Source organism: Babylonia areolata, chromosome 4, assembly GCF_041734735.1.
Source record: "Babylonia areolata isolate BAREFJ2019XMU chromosome 4, ASM4173473v1, whole genome shotgun sequence".
NCBI lineage: Eukaryota > Metazoa > Mollusca > Gastropoda > Neogastropoda > Buccinidae > Babylonia > Babylonia areolata.
The window spans coordinates 33,682,961-33,702,737 of NC_134879.1; the positions used below are offsets into that span (position 1 = coordinate 33,682,961).

Here is a 19,777-nt window from a genome sequence, read left to right on the forward strand (position 1 = left end):
GGGGTTAGGGAGGGGTGGTGGAGGGGTGTCGAGGCCTGTCTTGCCTTTCCTAATACAGCCTCTCCCCTTTTTTTCTGTTCCTTGTGTCAGGGCCAGGTGACTTTTTAATTTTTTTTTTTCCTTTAGGCTGTAAAAAAAAAAAATTCTTTTTTTTCTCTCTCCTATTTTAAAGTGAAAAGTGTGCTTTTCCGTTTATTTTCTTGATGGAAGTACATTAATTTTCTGGTGGCGGCGGTTGTAGTAGGGACCAGCAAATCGAGCCAGCGAGACAGAGAGAGAGAGAGAGGGAGGGGAAGAGGGAGTGGCGGGGAGTTGATAAAGGGGAGGAGTGGGGCTGGACCGTATCAGTCATTGACATGAACCAGGGAGGAAAAAGACAAAAGAAGCTGCTGGGAGGGGGGGGGGGGGGGAGAGCGCTCAGTTCAGAATTATATTTATTCATACTAATTTCTTTTAGTGGCTTTAATACTAAACACACACACACACACACACACACACACACAGGGGCTGTAATTCTAACAATATGTTCGCAGTATCACTCTCCAAATGGTTACGCGCATAATTATCTTTCAGCTAATTTACCTGATTACATTTCTCGTTAATTATCTTGTCTGCAACGCATACGCATATACGCTATAACAGTGAAAATTCACTCGCTCTTAAACAGTAGGTTTTAATGCACAGTAAATGACGTGGTTTAGGAGGGGAGGGGGGATGCGTTTTGTATTTCATCCTTTATTTTCAATTAATCATGCACGTAAAAGTTGGATGTGAAAGCGTTTTGATTTGTCTACGCTCATGATTCCGCGCTTTATAAAACACGTTCACTGTTATATTTTCAGTGATTATTTGAGAGAGAGAGAGAGAGAGAGAGAGTTAAGATTTTAGATGTGGTCTATTCTTCCAAACTGTCCTTGCAAATTAACATCCATTACAAATAGCACACACATTAATGAAGGGAAAAAGTCCTCATGCAGACGGGCATACATGATCAAAACTCACACACACACACACACACACACACACACACACACACACATTGACAGATGGATAGGAGATAGAGAGAGAGTGTGTGTGTACATCCAATTTGGCAATGGATGTCATGACGACCCGTGGTGTACGTTCGCCGGCTGTCAGTCCATTTAGAGATGAAACATCGCCGCAGGTTTTAATGTTGACCCCCTGGTGAGCACGTACCACACAGCTACAGGGCACATGTATTGTCTGTGACTGCAAGGATTTTTTTCTTTATTGTCATCATCATCATCATTATTATGAGACAGATAAAAAAAAAAAAACCATTTTTTTTAAACATTTCGTCCATTATATATATCTCTCTCAGTCTGTCTGTCTCTCTGCTTATCTCTGTTGACTATTCCCCACCGACCCTCCCTCCCAACCCCACAACCCCCGCACCCTTTTTTTTTTCTTTCTCGTTGGTGTTTTCTTCTTTCTTTTTCTCTCTTTTTTTATTTATTTATTTTATGTATATCTCATTTCTTCCTTCTCTTCTCGTCAGTTTCCTACCCCACACCCTGTGTATCTATAGATTTCTTTTTTTTTTTTTTTTTCGTTGATCCTTCATTTTTATGTTTTATTCCTTTCTTTTCTCCTCCCCAGCCCCTGCTGCCCGCCCACACCTCCATCCCTCCACCTCCTCAATCCCCCCCCCCATCCCCCCTCTGTCCCTGTTTACCACCACGACCACCTTATCCAATCGTAAGTTTTTAGACGTATCATCCCCACCTCCTCTCTCTCTCTCTCTCTCTCTCTCTCTCCTAAGATCAGAAGTCAATTAAAAAAAAATAATAATAGCTAAAAGTAAAAAAAATGCTCAATAGTCTCGAGGGTCTCAGTTCTTTTCTTCTTTTCTAGTCTGCTATCTCCGCCGAGTTTTGTTCTGGTCACTCTTGTTCTTTTCCGGGTTTTTTTTTTTTGTTTTGTTTTTTTTGTTTTTTGTTTTTTTGTTTTGTGTGTGTGTGTGTGTGTGTTGGTTTGCCCAAGCAGTTGGTGGGTGGGAAGGGAAAGGATGGGAGGGGGAAGCGAAGAAGGAGGAGATGTGAAGGGAGAGACTAAAGAAGGGAGGGAAAGGAGCTAGGGGGTTGTGTGTGTGTGTGGGGGGGGGGTGACGGTTAAGTCGAGCGTTGTTTTGAAAGATGGAAGCGTGGTTGGGGGGGGGGGGGGGGGGGGGACTGAGTGGAGGGAGAGACGGTGTGTGTGTGTGTGTGTTTGCGGATGACGTACCAAAGGGGGCGGACACGGAATTCTGTCAGTGGAAGGAAGGCAGGTGGTCGAGACCCTCATACAGTACTTGTTCACGCGCGCGCGCGCGCGCACACACACACACACACACACACACACACACACACACACACGGAGGCAGCTTGTATTGACAACGACGCGAGCACGTATACGAACTCAGATCTAGGCATATATGAAAGAACTATGACCACTTATTCAAATGTATGTCCATATCCATACGCACACGCACGCACGCACAGCACCCCCCTCCTCCCTCTCCCCTCTCTCTACCCCCCCTCCCCCCCCCCCTCCTCCCACACACACACACACACACACACATAATGCATGCACACGCGCGTCTACGTCTCTGAGAAAAGACGTCTTGGGCCATTACTCCTCATCCTTCAGCCCAGTCCTCCTCCCCTCTCCATCCTCCACTCCTCCTTCCTCCCCTACCCCTCCCCTCCAATCTGTGTTCTCAGCGCTGCTTATAATCAGAGATGTACGCTAAGTCCCTCCCAACCCCACACCCTAACTCAGCCACCACAGCCTCCCCCCTGCCCGCACTTCACCACACCCTCCTTATGGTTCTCTTCCCATTTAACTCCTCTCCTGCAGTTGGGGGGGGGGGGGGGGGGGGTCTGGGCTAGAGGGAGAGAAAAAGAAGTTGGCATAGGCAAAGACATGACAAGATTACCCCTCCTGTCCTTCCTTCTCCCCTAGTTCTCCTCCTCCTTACTTCGATCCATTTCCATCGAAATGGCAGCTGTTCTTGCTTCGTTTTTTTTGTTTGTTTTTTTAAACCTCACCGCCCGCCCCTTTTTTCTTCTTCTTTATTTAATGAGAGTTTGGTGGTGGTGGTTGTGGTAGCGATGATGGTGGGGATGATAAGTCGGAGGAGGATGTAAATGATGTTGAGAAACTGGGTTGGAAGGGAGGAGGAGAGGGTTTTAAAAAAAAAAAAAGAGGGAGGACGGGGGGTGAGCAGAAGAAAGAAAAGGCGAGCGGCAGTAACAGTCCGACTTATCTGGCCATGCTTATGATGACACATTAGCCTAACAAAGGTGTCCAGGTGAGAAGCCTCGGGGAGAGTGGTGGGGTGGGGGAGTGGGGAGAAGGAGTGGATGGGATATCATTGGAGAGAAACGACGCTGGACTTAAAGACACCGGTTAAGAGAGACGGAGGAGGATAGGCGGGGGGTGTGGAGGGGGGGGGGGGAAGAGATCCTGTCGCGCAGGTGTGCGTGCGTACGTGCGAAAGACAGACCGAGTGTGAGACAGAGATACAGGGAGAGAGAGAGAAAGAGCTTTTGAAATTATCATCATCATTCTTATTATTATTATCATCATTATCATTGTTATTATTATCGTCATCATTATTGAAATGGCACTGTTTCGATGCCATAGGTTTTCGTCAGACAGTTTTTCATCACTTTTTTTCTGTTCCAAGCGGCAGATTTTTAGCTCGATTCATCGCTAGTTGATGTCGGAATGGCTGATGGCTTGATCTGCAATGTGATGCACTTTGGCACTAACTCAGTGACTGTGGGTTATGTTATTATTTACCCCTCTCCACCCCCCACACCCCCAGGTCCCCCTTCCCAAACACATACACACCCCGTATAACGTTGTAAAAAATGCAACGTAAAAATGCTGTGAATATGATTTAAGGGCATTGCAGTGTACAATAAGCTCGTGAAAAGTCGTAAACAACCTAAATGACTCGTTCAATGTGGCGAACGCAAGCTCTATATTACATGAGAGACTGACACAAACGGAATGAACGCGTCGGTGAATCAGTCCATAAAATGAGTTATTTTATACGAGTTGTTTTATAAGTGTATATGATTTAAAGGGTTTTCTCGACTTAAAACTTTTTAGAAAGGAAATTAAAAAGTTGATGTTCATTGTCCAGTGGGACTGCAGGAGTGTGTGTGTGTATCTGTTCGTGCAGTCTCTCTCTCTCTCTCTCTCTCTCTCTCTCTCTCTGTCTGTCTGTCTCTGTGTGTGTGTGTGTGTGTGAAAACTTTCTGGTTAGTGGACTTTTTTTTTCCACGACTTCCGTCACCCGTCCACCACGCACCAGGCCCCACCCACACCCATACCCCTAGTTCCCCTTGGATCTTTTCTCCCGCAGTTTTCTCCAGTTGACATCCTCCATTTGGTCTGTCTGCCACATGCCCACAGATCGACCCGATAAACAGAGAGAAAGACAATGGGAGCAGCCCACAGTGACAGAAAGGACAATGGCCGAAGACATGTCCTACACTGTCATCGTGATCGGGAAGAAAAAAAAAAGTGGAGAGGGTCAGGGTGATGGGGCGGGGGGTGAAGAAGGGTCGGGTTCATGTTTCGTGGGACGAAGGTAAATGAACTTGGTAGGGGTGCGAACACAACGCCAACTAAGGAGCCAAGGCAAAAAAGAAGAGGAGTACACTGCTCTGTGCTCACAGCGCGGCTGTGCGAAGCGTGCTACATAACTGCTCTCCTTGCTTGTGACCGACCGCGTCGGATAGAGAGGCGAAAGGTTACTGACCTTTCTGGGTCGTACCTTTTTTTCTGTTTTCATCTCTCCCCTGCCCCCCCTTCACCCTCCTCTCCCTCCCTCCCTCCCTCTCTCTCTCTCTCTCTCTCTCTCTCTCTCTAATAGCCTTTCTTTTCATTTCGAGAGGTGGTGATCTATCGCCACGGACTTGCCAAACGTTGTAATGAGAACTTCATAAACGGCTAACCTGTCGTGAGTTGAGGTAGGAAGAGTGATGGTAAAAAACAGACCGGGCTAGGCTCAGAAAGAAAACGCTTCCCCAACAGTTACCAGACGCTCTTCATTCAGTTCAACAGCAGCACAAAGAAACTTGGCTTTGTGTTGTCCAAGTCGGCCGACACTTCTACAACACTGTGTAGAGCCCCGCAACCCCCATTCCTTCCCACTCTTCCCCCAACTTCCCCAACAACCCCTCCACCCCTCTCCACCTGCGATCCTCTTTCTCCGGCTCCCACCAACCACCTCTCCCTCATATTTTCAGTTCCCAAATGGCGGTCCCGATATGTCCAATTCTGTCTTAACCTCTGGAGTCGAAAAACCGATCTGTAGCATCAGTTCAGCCAGCACATGTAAAGAATACATCGAGAATGAATATCTTCAAATGATAAAAAGTATGTTTAAAAAACCAAAAAGCAGTGAATTCTCTGGAATAGATTACAAAGAGAGCAGTGCTTACATGGTGTGATTGATATGATTGTGTAAGTGATGCGAGTGATGTGATAAATTCTTTAAAAGTTTAAAAGGTTGTCCATGTTTTTTTGTGTTGTTTTTTTTTGTTTTTTTCTTTTTTAAGAGAAAGCCGTTTTGTCATCGCAAATTTATATTTTGGACAACAAAGAAGAATCGCATGCAGGGCACTCCAATACAGTACGAAACACCACACTGCCATCACTCAAATACTATGTCGTACAATGCTCTACAAAACCCAGCAACACGAAACAGCGAAGATTCTTGGAAAGAGGGATTCTGTCTTATACATATTGGTGATTGTAGTTAAATTGTTAATTTTCACTTTTGAATGTAACCATTTAAAAATGAACAACAAAAAGTGTTGGAAAGAAAGGGCTTTTTATGGTGACCAAGGGAAACAGAGTAGATCGATGTTGGAATTAATATGAATATTCTGAATAAATATAGGTACAGTTAAAGAACAGTAGTGGTGGTTATTCTATGGACTTTATAAATAAAAAAAAAAAAAAAAAAAAGGAGTCATTGAATCAACGACAGAAAACAACCGAGGGTAAATGTTAAAGGTCAGAATCATGAACGTTCCCAATGAGTCTTTTTCATGTAATGGATGTGTGTCCGAAGTATGTGAATGACACTTTTTCGCGTGAGGAATGTTTGTCCAAAGAATGTTTATCAAAATAGGTGTGTGTGTGTGTGTGTGTGTGTGTGTGTGTGGTGTTTTGCTATGTTTCTGTCCTATTCTAAACTTCCCATCACTGAGCGGCCGGCCGGGCTGTAAACCAAATGGTGGACAATGGGAAAGGCACGCAAGTACAAAACAATAGCACAGAACCCAACACCACATCACACGGATTGCGTGAGCACCCCCCGTGATTGACAGCGCAACGGAACGCAGTACAGTAGTGTACAATACAGCAGAGCCCCCAGTACAACACAGGGACAGGGAGGGAGCTGCACAATTGGCCTCCCGCAGGGCAGCTTCACATTGTTCTGCCTCCCATCGCCTTTTGGCCTTCAGGACCCTGTGTGTGTGTGTGTGTGTGTGTGTGTGCACCACTGCCCCCCTCTCTCCCTCCCTTCCTCCCTCTGAAACCGCGGACCTGGCACATGTCGAGAGACTAGACCTCAGGCTGCCTCCCCTCAGACTTTCTGCATGTGCAGGTGTTTTGTTTGGGGGCCCCGGGGGTGGGGGGTTCAGACCTTTGCGCCAGTAGCTTCTGGCACACATTGCCCTACTTTTTATAGGCTTTGGTCTTTTGTCCTTTTTTCTTTTCTTTCTTTTTTTTTAAGTGGGTGGAAGCTGAGATGGTAGTTTGCATTGGTTTGTGGCGAGGCAGACTCGTATTCCACGATGGGGGAGGATTTGGAGGCCTGGTTAGAATGGGGGCAGGGGCAGGAGAAAGACAGAAGCAGCCTGCTGGTGGTGCTTTTACACGGCCCCGCTGTTGGCGTTGAAAACTGAAGATAAAGGAGGTGGGGGTGGGGTGGGGGGAGAGGTGCACGGGGTAGAGATGTTCGTGTTCGTGGTTCAAACCCCCACACAACCCCTCGCCCTTATCAGTCCGGGCAAGCAGATGTTTTATGGTCGTAAGTCAGTCGTGGAGCCTCAAGACTCAGACAGTCTCAAGCCTTTGTCTTTCAAGTTCAGTGGCAGTTTATTAGTTCGCGTGTGTGTATATGCTTGTGTGTGTGCGCGCGCGCGTCGGTGGTCTAAGATGAAGGGGGAGAGAGGGACTGGGTGGAGGGTGATGGCAGATTTCCGGTACGGTGTTAAACGACCGGTGATACGTAGGGGAGGGGGTTGGGGGGCAAGAACAAGGTGGTATAATTATGTTTATCTGGTTAACCCCTCGACTGCAGAACCTTCGTGAAACAAGATCAGCATGGCATTTTTTTTCAAGTGCAGTTAAATCCAATGTCATTTAAAGAGGTGTGCACGATTTTGTTGAACAAATGTAAATGCAGCAGTTTCAGTAAGGTGAAAACCAAAGTAAAGAACGGTGACTGATATCCTGACCTGTAATCTCAACCTTATCTGTCAGGTGTTAGCTCTTTTAATGACTGCCACACTCTATAGCAGTGAGAGGGTTACAGGGAGTGAAATTCAAAGCTGTCCAACTGGTCAATGAAACGGCTGAACCAGTCAATGCCAACTTTACCGTCGCGTGGAGTGGAGCGGCGCGGAAGTTGACCCCGGACAAGACTTGAAGATCGCTAGTATAGTGGTATACCAGATACTGCTAGCAGGCTGTTAGGTCGGTGCCTTATTTCAAGCCTTAAAAAAGAAAAAAAAAAAGGACCCAAGCGTGTGAGAGGCGGACGGTACAAAGAGGCTACACCTCGGTGGACGGCCCAGCCAGCCCCAGGCAGGTGAAGTTCCAAGGGGAGTTTATCAGCAAGGGGAGGCCACTGCCCTTACCCAGTCCAAATGAGCCAGTGCCCCTCTCCCCCCCCCCCTTTCCCCCTCCTCCTCCTCCCCACTCTTCCTCCCCCTTGCCCTAAAAGACGCAATCTCTGCTCCTCCAAGCCCTCGTGTCCTTGGCACCGGACCAAAAGGCGTGATCTCTGTTACCCCCCCCCCCCTCCCCGCCCCCCAACACCTCCTCCCCGCTCGCTACCACCCCCACCACAAACCCCCTCCCTCATCCCAGCTCTCCTGGCTGCTTCAGAGATTCTCTTTCTCTCTCTCTGTCTCTCTCTCTCCCTCACCAGAGGCATCCATTTGGCAACGCAGGACAAAGTCAGACACTTCACATATCAGACTAACGTCCATTTTGTAGTGAAGCACAGAGGTACACATTACACACTCCTTTCAGACTGACATCGGCAAAAATCAACACACAACACACATAAAACACCATACAATACCATCCATCCATGTTCTTTCTGTGATTATAATCCTTTGTTATCGTACAAGATATTTAACCAGACGTTTCAGTTATCATGATGTAAAAACATTTCTCCTAATTACAAAGTGCCCGTGTTCAGCACTGTCCTCCCCCCCCCCCCCCCCTTATTTTCATTGTATTTACGTTCCTGTATCCCCCCCCCCCCACACACACACACACACTCTCCCTCTCTCTCTCCCTCCCTCTCTCTCTCTCTCTAATGAATTTGTTCAACTTTTACTTCCTCAGCTGTGAATTATCACTTGAAAAATGATTGCATCTTGTGTCACATATGTGTAGACCTTTTCAATATGGGGTCATGACTTTGATCTGATTAAACATTCGTAACCCCCACCTTCTCTTTCTCTTTACGTCTGTTGCTGTCCTGGATCCTGGAGATGTCTAGTTGCGGGAACTGGCAGCGATATGATTCATCCTTTAAATTGACTTACAAACATTTAGAAGGGGGGGTGAGAGAGAGAGAGACAGCCATCACCATGTTCAACAACTGAATATAACGCGCGTTGGGTTATGACTTGATTGATCGGTATAACTTGTCAACGAATCTGCCCCCCCCCCCCCCCCCACTCTCTCTCTCTCTCATACACACCTTTCCTCAATCATGCCCGTTGGGGAGTGAAATCCGGACTGCTGCCACCCATACCCCCACCCCTCTAAGTGTGTTGGCGTGTCTGGGAGGAAGATAGAGTGGCACCAGGGGGTGAGGGGAGGGTGTGTGTAGGGGAGCCGGAGGAGGGACAAGGGGTACTGCAGTTTGAAAGAATAAATTGCAGACACTGTCAAGATGCCATGGACTTATTTTCTTTTCTTTCTTTTCTTTTTCTTTTTTTTAAAATTTTTTTTTTTAACCCTCTTTCTGTGTCTCGTCCCGCTTCTTCATCAGCTCGTCCGCTTTACTGGCCACCACCCATCCTATCATGTCTCTCTTGTCTCTGAATCTCTCTCTCTCTGTCTCTAACTCTCTCTCTCTGGTTCGCTTTCTCGCTTCCTCGTTATCCCACAGTCATTGCAGCCGCCCCCCCCCCCCCCCTGACCCCCCCCCCTCTCCCTTTCTCTTTTTCTTACACCATGCTACCACATCTGTCCCTCTTCGGTTCCTACCCCCACCCGTTTCCCACCCCTCCTCACCCATATCCAGGCATTGCACCTCTGACGCTGCTGTGCTGTGTTTGTCTTGTCGGTGAGTGAGTTAGTGGGTAGTTGTTGAGAGAGCGCGAGCGATTCGAGATGGATGCAGTTGGCGCTTTGCCGATGGAATGTTGTTGCGGACTTCTTTCCACCACCAACTCCCTGTCCCCCACCCCCACCCCCCTCTTTTTTTTTTTCTTTTTATAAATAATGCTCTCCTCTTCACCCCACCTCCAGACCTTTTTCCCTTGCAATCTCTTTTTCTTCGTCATTACCGCCCCCCCCCCCACCGCCCCCACACCGCCCCTCTCCACACACACACACACACACACACACACACCCCGCCCCTCCCTTAAGTTTCCACCTTTCCTCTCAGCCCCCGTGTGTGTGTGTGTGTGTGTGTGTGTGTGCGTGCCCTAATGGTAGAGCACTACCACTGCCTCCCTTTGTGTGGTGGCTGTGCTGTGGTGGGAGGGCCTGGCACACTGCTAACCCACTCTCCCACGTGCACACCTCACTCATCCAAATGGCTGGAATGGCATGAACGCTGGAACCCCCACCACTCCCAGTATCCCCCGCTGTGCGCATACGCGCGTGTAAGCGAGCGTGTGTGCGTGCGCGCGCGTGCGCGCACAAAACACACACACACACATACACGTGCGCGCGCGCGAAGATACTTTTTCCTCATATTCTACCTCTTCACTCCACTTCAGAAATCCCCGTCCTCCTCCTCCTAATCATCATCATCATCATCGTTATCATCATCGTCATTATCAACATCATTACCAGCCCCATTACTGACAGGTCCTGCATGGTAATTTCAAAACAGAATACCCTCAGAAGTATTGTCGGCGTTGTCCCAATCGACCAGTTTTTAATTCCTCATCTTCTGGACGTCATGGAGAAAGACAAATCCAAGCCTGAGAGAGAGAGAGAGAGAGAGAGAGAGAGAGTTGTACTCCTCAATGCTCCAAAAAGAGTTTAAAGGTTTGTTAAACTTGACTTGTTGCAGAGCCGTCCAAGTTCGTGTGCGAGGCGTGCCGGATGACGCTGAGCTCAGCCTGGGCCCTGCTGCAGCACGCCCAGAAGGAGCACGGTATGAAGATATACAACCTGGGCGCCGCCAGCACTCCCACACCCCCGGCCTCCCACCACCACCAGCCCAGCCCCCAGCCCCAGCCCCAGCCCGCCCACACCCGCACTCACTCTCACCCCCAGCCCGTGCACGTGCGCACCCCGGACCTGGCCACGCCGTCTCCCCGGTCCAGCTTCGAGCACCGGACCCCACCCTCCTCCGTCAGCAGCGGGCCCAGTTCCCCCTTCGCGGCCGGGGGCGCCCTCAACCCTTTCACCCCCTTCCGCATGCCCTTGGACGGCCGCATACCCCCCAGCCCCTTCGGGCGGCCCCCCGAGCTGCAGCTGCCCATGGACCTGCTGGAGCACTACCGCCTGCGGCCCCCGCACCTGGTGGGCAGTGTGGGCGTGGCCATCCCCCCGGCCATGGAGCCGCACCTGGCCCACGCCGCCTTTGATCCCGCGCGCCGTATGTCCACCCTGGAGACCCAGATTTACTCGCAGCGCCTCAAGCAGCTGGCCAACACCACCCTGCCGCCCGGCCTCATCTCCCCGCTTCCTGGCACCCCCTTCACCCCCCCTGTCCTCACCCCCCTCCAGCCCAACGCGCGCGAGTCGCGGGGAGGCCCAGACAGCAGCAGCGGTGGCAGCGGGCGGGAGAGCACGGGCAGCCAGGACCCGGCCCACGGGGAGCGGGCCGACAAGGACAAGGTGCAGCCAGTCAAGGAGCCCTCCCCGACCCCCGCCCCTGCCCCGGCCCCTGCCCCTGCCCCCGGTCCCCAGACCTCCTCCGAGCTGTCGTCCCAGCTGCCCAGTAAGCTCAAGTCGTGCGAGTTCTGCGGCAAGATGTTCCGCTTCCAGAGCAACCTCATAGTGCACCGGCGGTCCCACACCGGGGAGAAGCCTTTCAAGTGCCCGCTGTGCCCCCACGCCTGCACGCAGCAGAGCAAGCTGAAGCGGCACATGAAGACCCACTCCATGCACTCCACCTCGGGCACGCGCAACGCCTCCCTCACCTCCAACGCCACAGTGTCTTCTGACGGCAGTGTCCGCTCCACCAGCAGCACGCCGGACTCCACGCGCAACAAGCTCGACGACGCCTACGACCTGGACGACAACGATGAAGATGACGACGACTTGGACATGGAGGACGACGACGATGAGGAAGAGGACATGGAGGGAGACTTCACGGACGGGGACTATGAGAGTGGCGCCGAGGGCGACAGCAACGACGGCTTTCAGCTGGCCAAGGTGGAGCGAGGGAGAGCGGAGGAGGCCCACAGTCACAGCCAGGCGGGGAGCCCCAACGAGCGAGCCCCCACCCCCACCAAGCGCAGCGCCTCCGCCAGTCTGGTGAGCGAGGTGATGAAGAACTCGGGCCTCAACTGCATCCAGCCTTACAACGAAGCCTTTGAGGCAGCTCTGGCCGAGAAGTTCCACAAGGAGAGAGCCCAGAACATGGCCCACAGAGAGAACGGGCAAGGCGAGAACGGGACCGGCGCCAAGCGGCCTGGCAGCGGCCTCTTCCTGGGAAAGACGGATCTGCTGGGCGACAAGTCCATCAAGCGCGAACCCGGAGACTCGATCCTTCAAGACACGGGGTCCCCGGCCAGCATCTTCAGTCGCCCGGGGCTGGCCCGCTGGCTGCCTGACGGCCGCTCCTTCTTCCCCGGGTTTCCCCCGCCCTTTGCCCTGCAGGTGGGGGATCTGGGCCGGGACAACCACAACGGCTTCAGCCCCGCCAGCCTGGCCATCAGCGACAGTGCCTTAAAGGTGCCGCCTGCCAACATGGCGGGCCTGACCTCCATCTCCAAGCCCGGACCCAGCGCCGCCCAGTTGACCGCCAGCAACGGGGGCTCCGTCATCCCGCGCAAGGACAGTCGGCGCAACGACACGTGCGAGTTCTGTGGCAAGGTCTTCAAGAACTGCAGCAACCTGACGGTCCATCGCAGATCTCACACGGGCGAGAAACCCTACAAATGCGAACTCTGCAACTACGCCTGCGCCCAGTCGTCCAAGCTGACGCGCCACATGAAGACCCACGGCCGTCTGGGGAAAGACGTGTACAAGTGCAAGTTCTGCAACATGCCTTTCTCCGTTCCCAGCACCCTGGAGAAGCACATGCGGAAGTGTGTGGAGAGCCGCAACGCGCGCATCTTGGCCGAGCAGGTGAGCGCCCAGGTGATAGAAACGAACGCGGTGCCGCTGATGGAGCAGGAGAACTCAGAGTCGAACCACAGCTCCTCCGCCCCCAGCCTGACCGGCCTGCCGGGGCCCCTGCCACCCAGAGAGGAGCCCCTGGCTTTGGCACTGGACAAGAGGTCTCCCGATAACCGGCCTCTAATACCCATGGCGCTGACCATGGAGAAAGTGGCCTTGGATCCCCGGCCTCTGGTCAGCAGTCCTGGTGACGTGCCCATGGCCCTCACCATGGAGAAGACGGCACGAGACAGCCGACCGCTGGTCAGCAGTCCTGGCGAGGTGGACAAAGGGCCCATGGTGCCAATGGCGCTGACCATGGAGAAAGCGGCTTTGGAACCCCGGCCTCCGGTCAGCAGTCCTGGCGAAGTGGACAAAGTACCGATGGTGCCCATGGCCCTCACCGTGGACAAAACCTCTCTGGAGAAAAGTCCGCTGGAGAAGGAAGCGGAGAGGCAGGCAGCAGATATCAAGTCGGATTGGGCTTGTTGATTCTCTCCCCTCATACCCCCTACACCCAAACCCTCCCTCCCTTCTTCAGGTTCTTTCACCAAGAATATGCAAAAGCACTGTGAGGACAAACACTTCAGTTGTGACTGATAGTAGTGAGAGAGGGGAGACCGACCTGTCTTGATGTCAGCTTCCAATGGTCATCATGTTGTTGGCAACGACATGTCTTGTCCTCCACGGAACCTTTCAGCACTGAAGCGGTCACCAGACAGTTTAGAAATGATCACTTTTTCCTTACAAGCCGAGGAGGTGGCCGCTTCAGCATTCTTGGTTTTTGTGAACTGTGGGTGGGTCACCTTACCATGACTTAAAAGTTTCAATACAGAACACGTGAAATGGCCCATGCCTGGCAGTCTCTTGTACAGCTTCCTTTTGCCCTTCGAGCACCTGTGCCATTGACAGAAATACCATTGAGATCTGAACTTACCTCCTCGTGGCATACACGCTTCTCACAGATTTGTCGCTGGATGAGCAAAATCAACTGTGCCATATTCTTCTAATAAATACATTTTACTTAAACGGACTGTTCACGCAAAACAACAAAAACCAGGTTGTGGCTGCTTCGTTATTCTGTGTAGAATTTGCAGATGCAAGGAGTGAGCGGTGACAAGCAGAAAATCTCATTATGCTCATGACGTAGATGATACATGATACTGACGGTCGTTTCGATAGTGAGGAATACTGTCGACAAGTTCAATGCAAAAGACAACGTGTAGACTTCCAGTCGATGTAGAATCGACAATCTGGGTTATATACAAATTCGCAGCAAAAAACCTGGTACACATTACGCAGTGCCCTTAATCATACACTAAGTGTGTGTGAGGTTTGGGGGTAGGTAGTTCTCCTGTCTTATACCCAACAATAACGTAGTAATAAGATGAAACTGCCTCAAGTGTAGAACAAAACAACAAAATCTTCGTGGTGTGCCATATTTAGCTATGTTTGTGCGCGTCTTTGTAAATAATTAGCATTCAGATCCTGTCTTGTATTTCTTCTGGTAAAAATTCCCAGCTCAGAACCACCATCACCAACTGAGCAGCTGAGTAACTTTCGACCACTCCGCACTGACACTGAGCATATATTCATTAACAGTTATGTGTCTGGTAAAAGAAGCTATCTTTTGGATAGGAAGATCGGGGTGAAAAGTATTTCTTCGAAGTAAGCAGATAGCCAGCTTTCTTTCACGTCGGAAACTTGTAAGATGTATCACAAAAAAATGTTATTTACTCTGCAACGAATTACAGTGTGTTTGTGCAAACAGTTTCGGGTTTGTGGCTTGTGAATTTTCAGCTTCTCATTTAACAAAGAGTTTGATGTTGTAACACATTAGATTTTTTTGTTCAAGGTAATTTTGAACATTGATTGAAACTAACCGTAAGTAATAGTGTGACATAATTAACCGTTGATTATATGATTGTTGGTTTCTCTCTCTCTCTCTCTCTCTCTCTCTCTCTCTCTCTCTCAACTTTATGGATGAATCTGTGTTAACAAATATCTGTGGGTTTACAGTGTGATTGTGTGCGCGCGTTTGTGTATATGAGTGTGCGCGTGGTGTGGGTGGGTGGGTGTGTGTACTGAAAGTGGACAAGAGAAACGTTTTCCTGTTTTGTACACAGCTTCCTTCACTTGATAATGATAATACTCAGAAGAGTGTGTTTGATTTACTGCCAATGGTGTCAGGGTGGAGGGAGACAGGCGTTTGATGTGGTTTTTGTGTTTCACCCTTTTGTCCTTCCTCCTCCGGCTGTGGTGATGATGATGCCAGTGTGGTTATTTGAGCTTCTCGTGTCCTTTCGTTGGATCTTCAGTGTTGTTGTTGACTGATTTGAGTGGATGTAAGGAGTGCCTAGCGTCCACATTTTTATGTTAACTCCCCGCACTTAAACCCCCACCCTCATCCCCTCCCCCCGCTTTTCGCTTTATATTGTTTTCAAATCTCCTTTTTCAGATTTATCTTTGGAATTTCTAATTTAGAATCATTATAGCAAATAGAATAACCTTTATTGTTACGATTCAAGAGAATATTTTACCGGTGACCGTAGAGACAAGAAAAAAAAAAGAAGAAAAAATGACAGGAAAAGACATAAATGGCGTTAGAGTTAATCGGTTTTCCTCTCCTTTGAATTTTGATGGGTTGATTATTCATTTCTCGTTATGTATCGGTACAAGCGTATATATATATATACAAGGACGCATGCTGTAAAATCTATCCCAGTGCCGGGGTTAATTTTAGTAGATAATTATGTGGACAGTTATATGTTTGCAGAATTGATAATGATTATGATCACAGTGTAGTGCTCATTATTTGCGTTGCTTTGCATGTCTGGTATTGTAACAGTCGTTTCTTACTTCTGTTGAACTGTTTTTGGTGAAATCAAAGTACATTGTGTTGAAGTGATCGAGGACAGAGAAGTAGGGTTGCGCTGACAGGAGTGCTTGGTTTTTTGGAAGCATTAGCAGAAGACAGTCTTTTGGATGGAAGACAGTCTTTCGGATGTGAAACAGAGCAGTAAGAATCGTTTGAGAAATAAGTTGCGTCCACAATTGAGGTACATTTCGCCGATGTGCCGTCAGTTTTTCGGCACAGGAAAATGATTTGCAGCGGAAAGTAAAAGTTGAGAAAAATCACACAAGACAGAGATATTCCGTCCCGCTAAAGGCTTAAGGAATCCTCAGTGTGTCGTGCAAGCAAACAATTGATTGGTCAAGTTCCAAGTTGTTCTCCCTAGTTTCCCCTGTTGTTATGTTTTTTTGTGTGTTTGTTTTTCTTGTTGATTAATGGTATGATTTGTAGTACTGTTTGTTTTTTGTGGTTTTGCAGTCATTCTGTTTTTGTTTTGTTGTTGTTTTTTGTTGTTGTTGTTGGGGTTTTTTTGTTTGTTTGTTTTTTGGTTTTTTGTTGTTGTTTTTTTTTGCTGTTTGTGGCCATGTAGAACTGTTTTAGATCATATTCTGTACCCGTGCTTTGTTCTACGTGGTGCCATGAACGTCAGCATGCATACACGGAACTCCTCTCTCTCTCCCTCTGTCTGTCTCACTTTTTTTCTTCTGTCTCTGTCTCTTTCCCTCTCTGTTTCTCTATATGCCTCTCTCACTCCCTGTCTGTCTCTCGGTGCTCAAGCGAGTTGTCCTCCTGGTTGGCTTGTGTTACGATGTATACATGTACACTGAACTTCTAGTGCCATAGTGCCTCACACATTTCTTTGTTGTCTGTAATCATTCATAATATGGCAACAAGATTTTTATATCATGATGATATGAGATTTCATGGATGTTTTCAAAGTGTCTTTATTTGATGATATGATGATGATGATGATGATGGATTGTATTCTGTTCAGATCTTTCTTTTTGTCTTTTGTGTGTGTAATATTCAGAGCGTTTCTATCTGAGATGTACATAGACGGATCGTTTATTCAATATTGGTTTGTTGTTGGTTGGCCGCTATTTCCCCCTCTTTTTTTTTCTCTTTTTTTTTCCCCCTTTTTTAATTTTTTTTTAATTTTTTTTTTTTTACACATTGTCTCCTTTTTTGAGTGATGTGTGGATCATTCATAGCCTGATGTTGCCATTGTAAAGATACGGGAAGTAAGTGAAGATGTTGATTACGCGTGCTCTTCATAGTCTACTACAACTGATGAAGTATTCGTTTATTTGTTGTTTTTTGTGCCATGTATATTTCTCCCTCCCTCCCATGAAGACAAACGTTAAAGGGGGGTCGGGTGGGAACCGGGTGGGAACCAGCAGTGACATGATTGGTTAAGACATCAGTATACAGAAAGTAATTCGTGCGACTCTCTCTCTCTCTCTCTCTCTCACCATGTAGTCAGTCTCTGGGCATTCAGCTGCTCTGTCCTTTCCATTCCACAGACATAAATACGTGTAGACAGTCAGTCTGCCTGCCGGAGTTTCCTCGTTTCATTCCGCACGGGGAAAAAAAAAACACCTCCTCGGTTGTTTTGGGCAAATTCACAGAAAAGCAAGTGTCTCAGTGCGTGCGTGCTTGTGCGATTGGAAATCGTAAGATGTATTGACGCACTATATTGCTGTTTGACAAATTTTCAAAACAAGAAAGAAACAGAGAAGAAGAAGAAAGAAAGAACGAAAGAAATGGTGGTGAAATGATTTTTAATGAAAATATTCCTTTTCAGTACTAAACATTGGAACGAGATACAGGCTAATATCTCAGCAGTAGACCGTTGCCGGATGCAACAGTGGCTTTATATCAACAGTCGCAATGCAAAACCTGGCAACAGAGCGCTTCTGTTGCTTGCCCTTGACAGCCGAGTAAGGCAGGGAAGGACAACTCTGGTCACTACAAATTACCGCCCCTGTTCATTGCTATCGCCTCGCCACACAGATTATCACAGTCCATTTACACTGATTAGCCTAGACAGCAGTTGCCATGTATCCATCTGTTCAACTAAACGCTTTTCGCGCAGAATCGTTATCCCGTACAGGACCCCACTATAATGGCGTGGCCTTGATTGGCTGTACTTAGAGTGAAGCTAAAGCCGCTCAAAATGGTGTTCAGAAGGGATGCAAATGATTTTTTTAAAAACTTAATCGGACTTTACCCTTCCAGATATTGCTATTGTCTTTTTTTCGGAGCTTATCCCAGATATTGCTGCTGTCGACATTTCTTATCTTAATAGTTATTGCTGTTGTCCCTGTCAAAACTCGAGTGTTTGATTGGTCAGTTCAATTTCTCTGAGAGACCAGTCCCGAAGGACTGACAGAAACAGGTCCATTCCCACCAGCTGGCGGTCGGTGTTTGTTGTGACCACTGAACCCAGACGCTTCATACAGTGCCATAGGAGTTTCACACTCTGAAATGAGCCACGACTTCATCAAACTTACTGACACCCCCTGGGTGGATGGAGGCCCCACTACCCCACTCCCCTCAATGCCCACACCCGACCTCCAATTTATCTTGCCCGTACACCTTTTGAATCGTGCTGCCATTACACCGTATTCTTTTTGCCATTTAATAAATGAACAGAAAATATATAACGAATTTTTATGAAGTGATGAAGGGTTTTGCAGTACAAAAAAGAAAAAAAGTTTTTATTGACAGGAATGATGTTACTTTTTGATTTGATGCCGTCACCACGCTTCTCTTTGATTGTCCACTGCACGGGGCACGAAATGGATGGTATGTAGATCACTTCCACCCCTACTGTACCCTGAACTAACTTCTCTTTAACCTGCCCCTCTTCTGTTCCCAGATTCCTGTGTTGGGGGAAAACACCCTTACCAACGTCCACCCCATCCGTGTGCATATTGCGGACAAACTGTGCACATGCGGCCACGCTGGAGTTTGTGTGTGTGTGTGTGTGTTCCCTTGGCTTCCAGAGAACGCTGGTAGAACTGAGTTAGTAGTACCTCTACCGTTCGTCTTTTACGGATCGAACGTCATTCACGTGTGTGTGTACATTCAAACCTGAGGCAGCATTCTGAGAACATAGCCCGCTCTGGATCTCAATGCAGCTGTTTCATCACGACATTATGGGGTGGAGGACAGTTTGTGCAGGAGACAAAGTGGGCAAATGATAGATCGGAAATATAGTAATGAATAACAGGTGGTGCGGAAACAAAAAAGAGACGAAATGGCGCGAAAAGAATGATGCCATTTGAGTGGGGCAGATATCTGTTCCTAAAGGACCCACCACACACGGAAAGTGGTGGTCCTGTTCCTAAAGGACCTACCGCTCACGGAAATTGTTGGTTTGTATGCAACCGCTCAGACAGTGAAGTTGCTGTGAAACAACAGTCAATGCCTACTGATGATCCAGGCTGATACCACGCCCCTTACCTGCCGGGATGAAACAGATGCATTGCTTTGTGCAAGTTTTACTCACTCTACTGGTTGTGCAAGAATCGGTTTAAACCGCACACCTCTATCAACCCCTCTGGGATGCTTTGCACAGAGAAGAAAATCTTTACTACTATTCTTTGTGATTGTTCTACTGCCCTTGCTCTTCGATCTCTTTTTTTTTTTTTTTTTTTTTTTTTTTCCTCCCTTCCTTCTTTTGTTCAGGACAACACTAGGCTTGTAAATACACGGGTGGTAGATGGTACTGACCTTTGACTTTTTCTGCATGTTCATACCGTTCAGATTTATTTCCCTGTATGCGTGTTAGTGGAGAGAACGCCACTCATGTTAACACTCTGTCCTTGCGGTACAGCCACAAAAAGTATGGGGGTTTATGTGTGTTTTCTCTCCATGAGCCAACATCAGACTGATCGTCAACTTTTTGCCAATGTTAATTCTTGTGATAAGCACGACTGGAAATGAAAGATGGTAAGACACAAATCATGCTGCAAAATGATCCGTATGTGTAGCATGTGGCTTTTTGTTTATTATTCTTTTCTGCATTTGTTTTCCCTCTTCGGGTTTTTTATTCTCGTTTTTACAGCTTCTTGTTTTATATTTTTTTAAACTGATATTTGTGACCAGATAAAGTTCGGTAAAGAACGAGAC

The 19,777-nt window shown here is 48.2% G+C and overlaps 1 protein-coding gene across 1 annotated transcript in view; it reads left to right on the plus strand.

The window, feature by feature from the left end:
• Positions 1–14,748, plus strand: part of LOC143281664 (BCL11 transcription factor A-like) — an 88,444-nt gene extending 73,696 nt beyond the window's left edge. The window contains exon 4 of the mRNA XM_076586911.1: positions 10,526–14,748. Coding sequence (XP_076443026.1) covers positions 10,526–13,278 — 2,753 coding nt within the window. The 3' untranslated portion in view covers positions 13,279–14,748. The remainder of the gene's footprint in view (positions 1–10,525) is intronic.
• Positions 14,749–19,777: the final 5,029 nt, after the last annotated feature.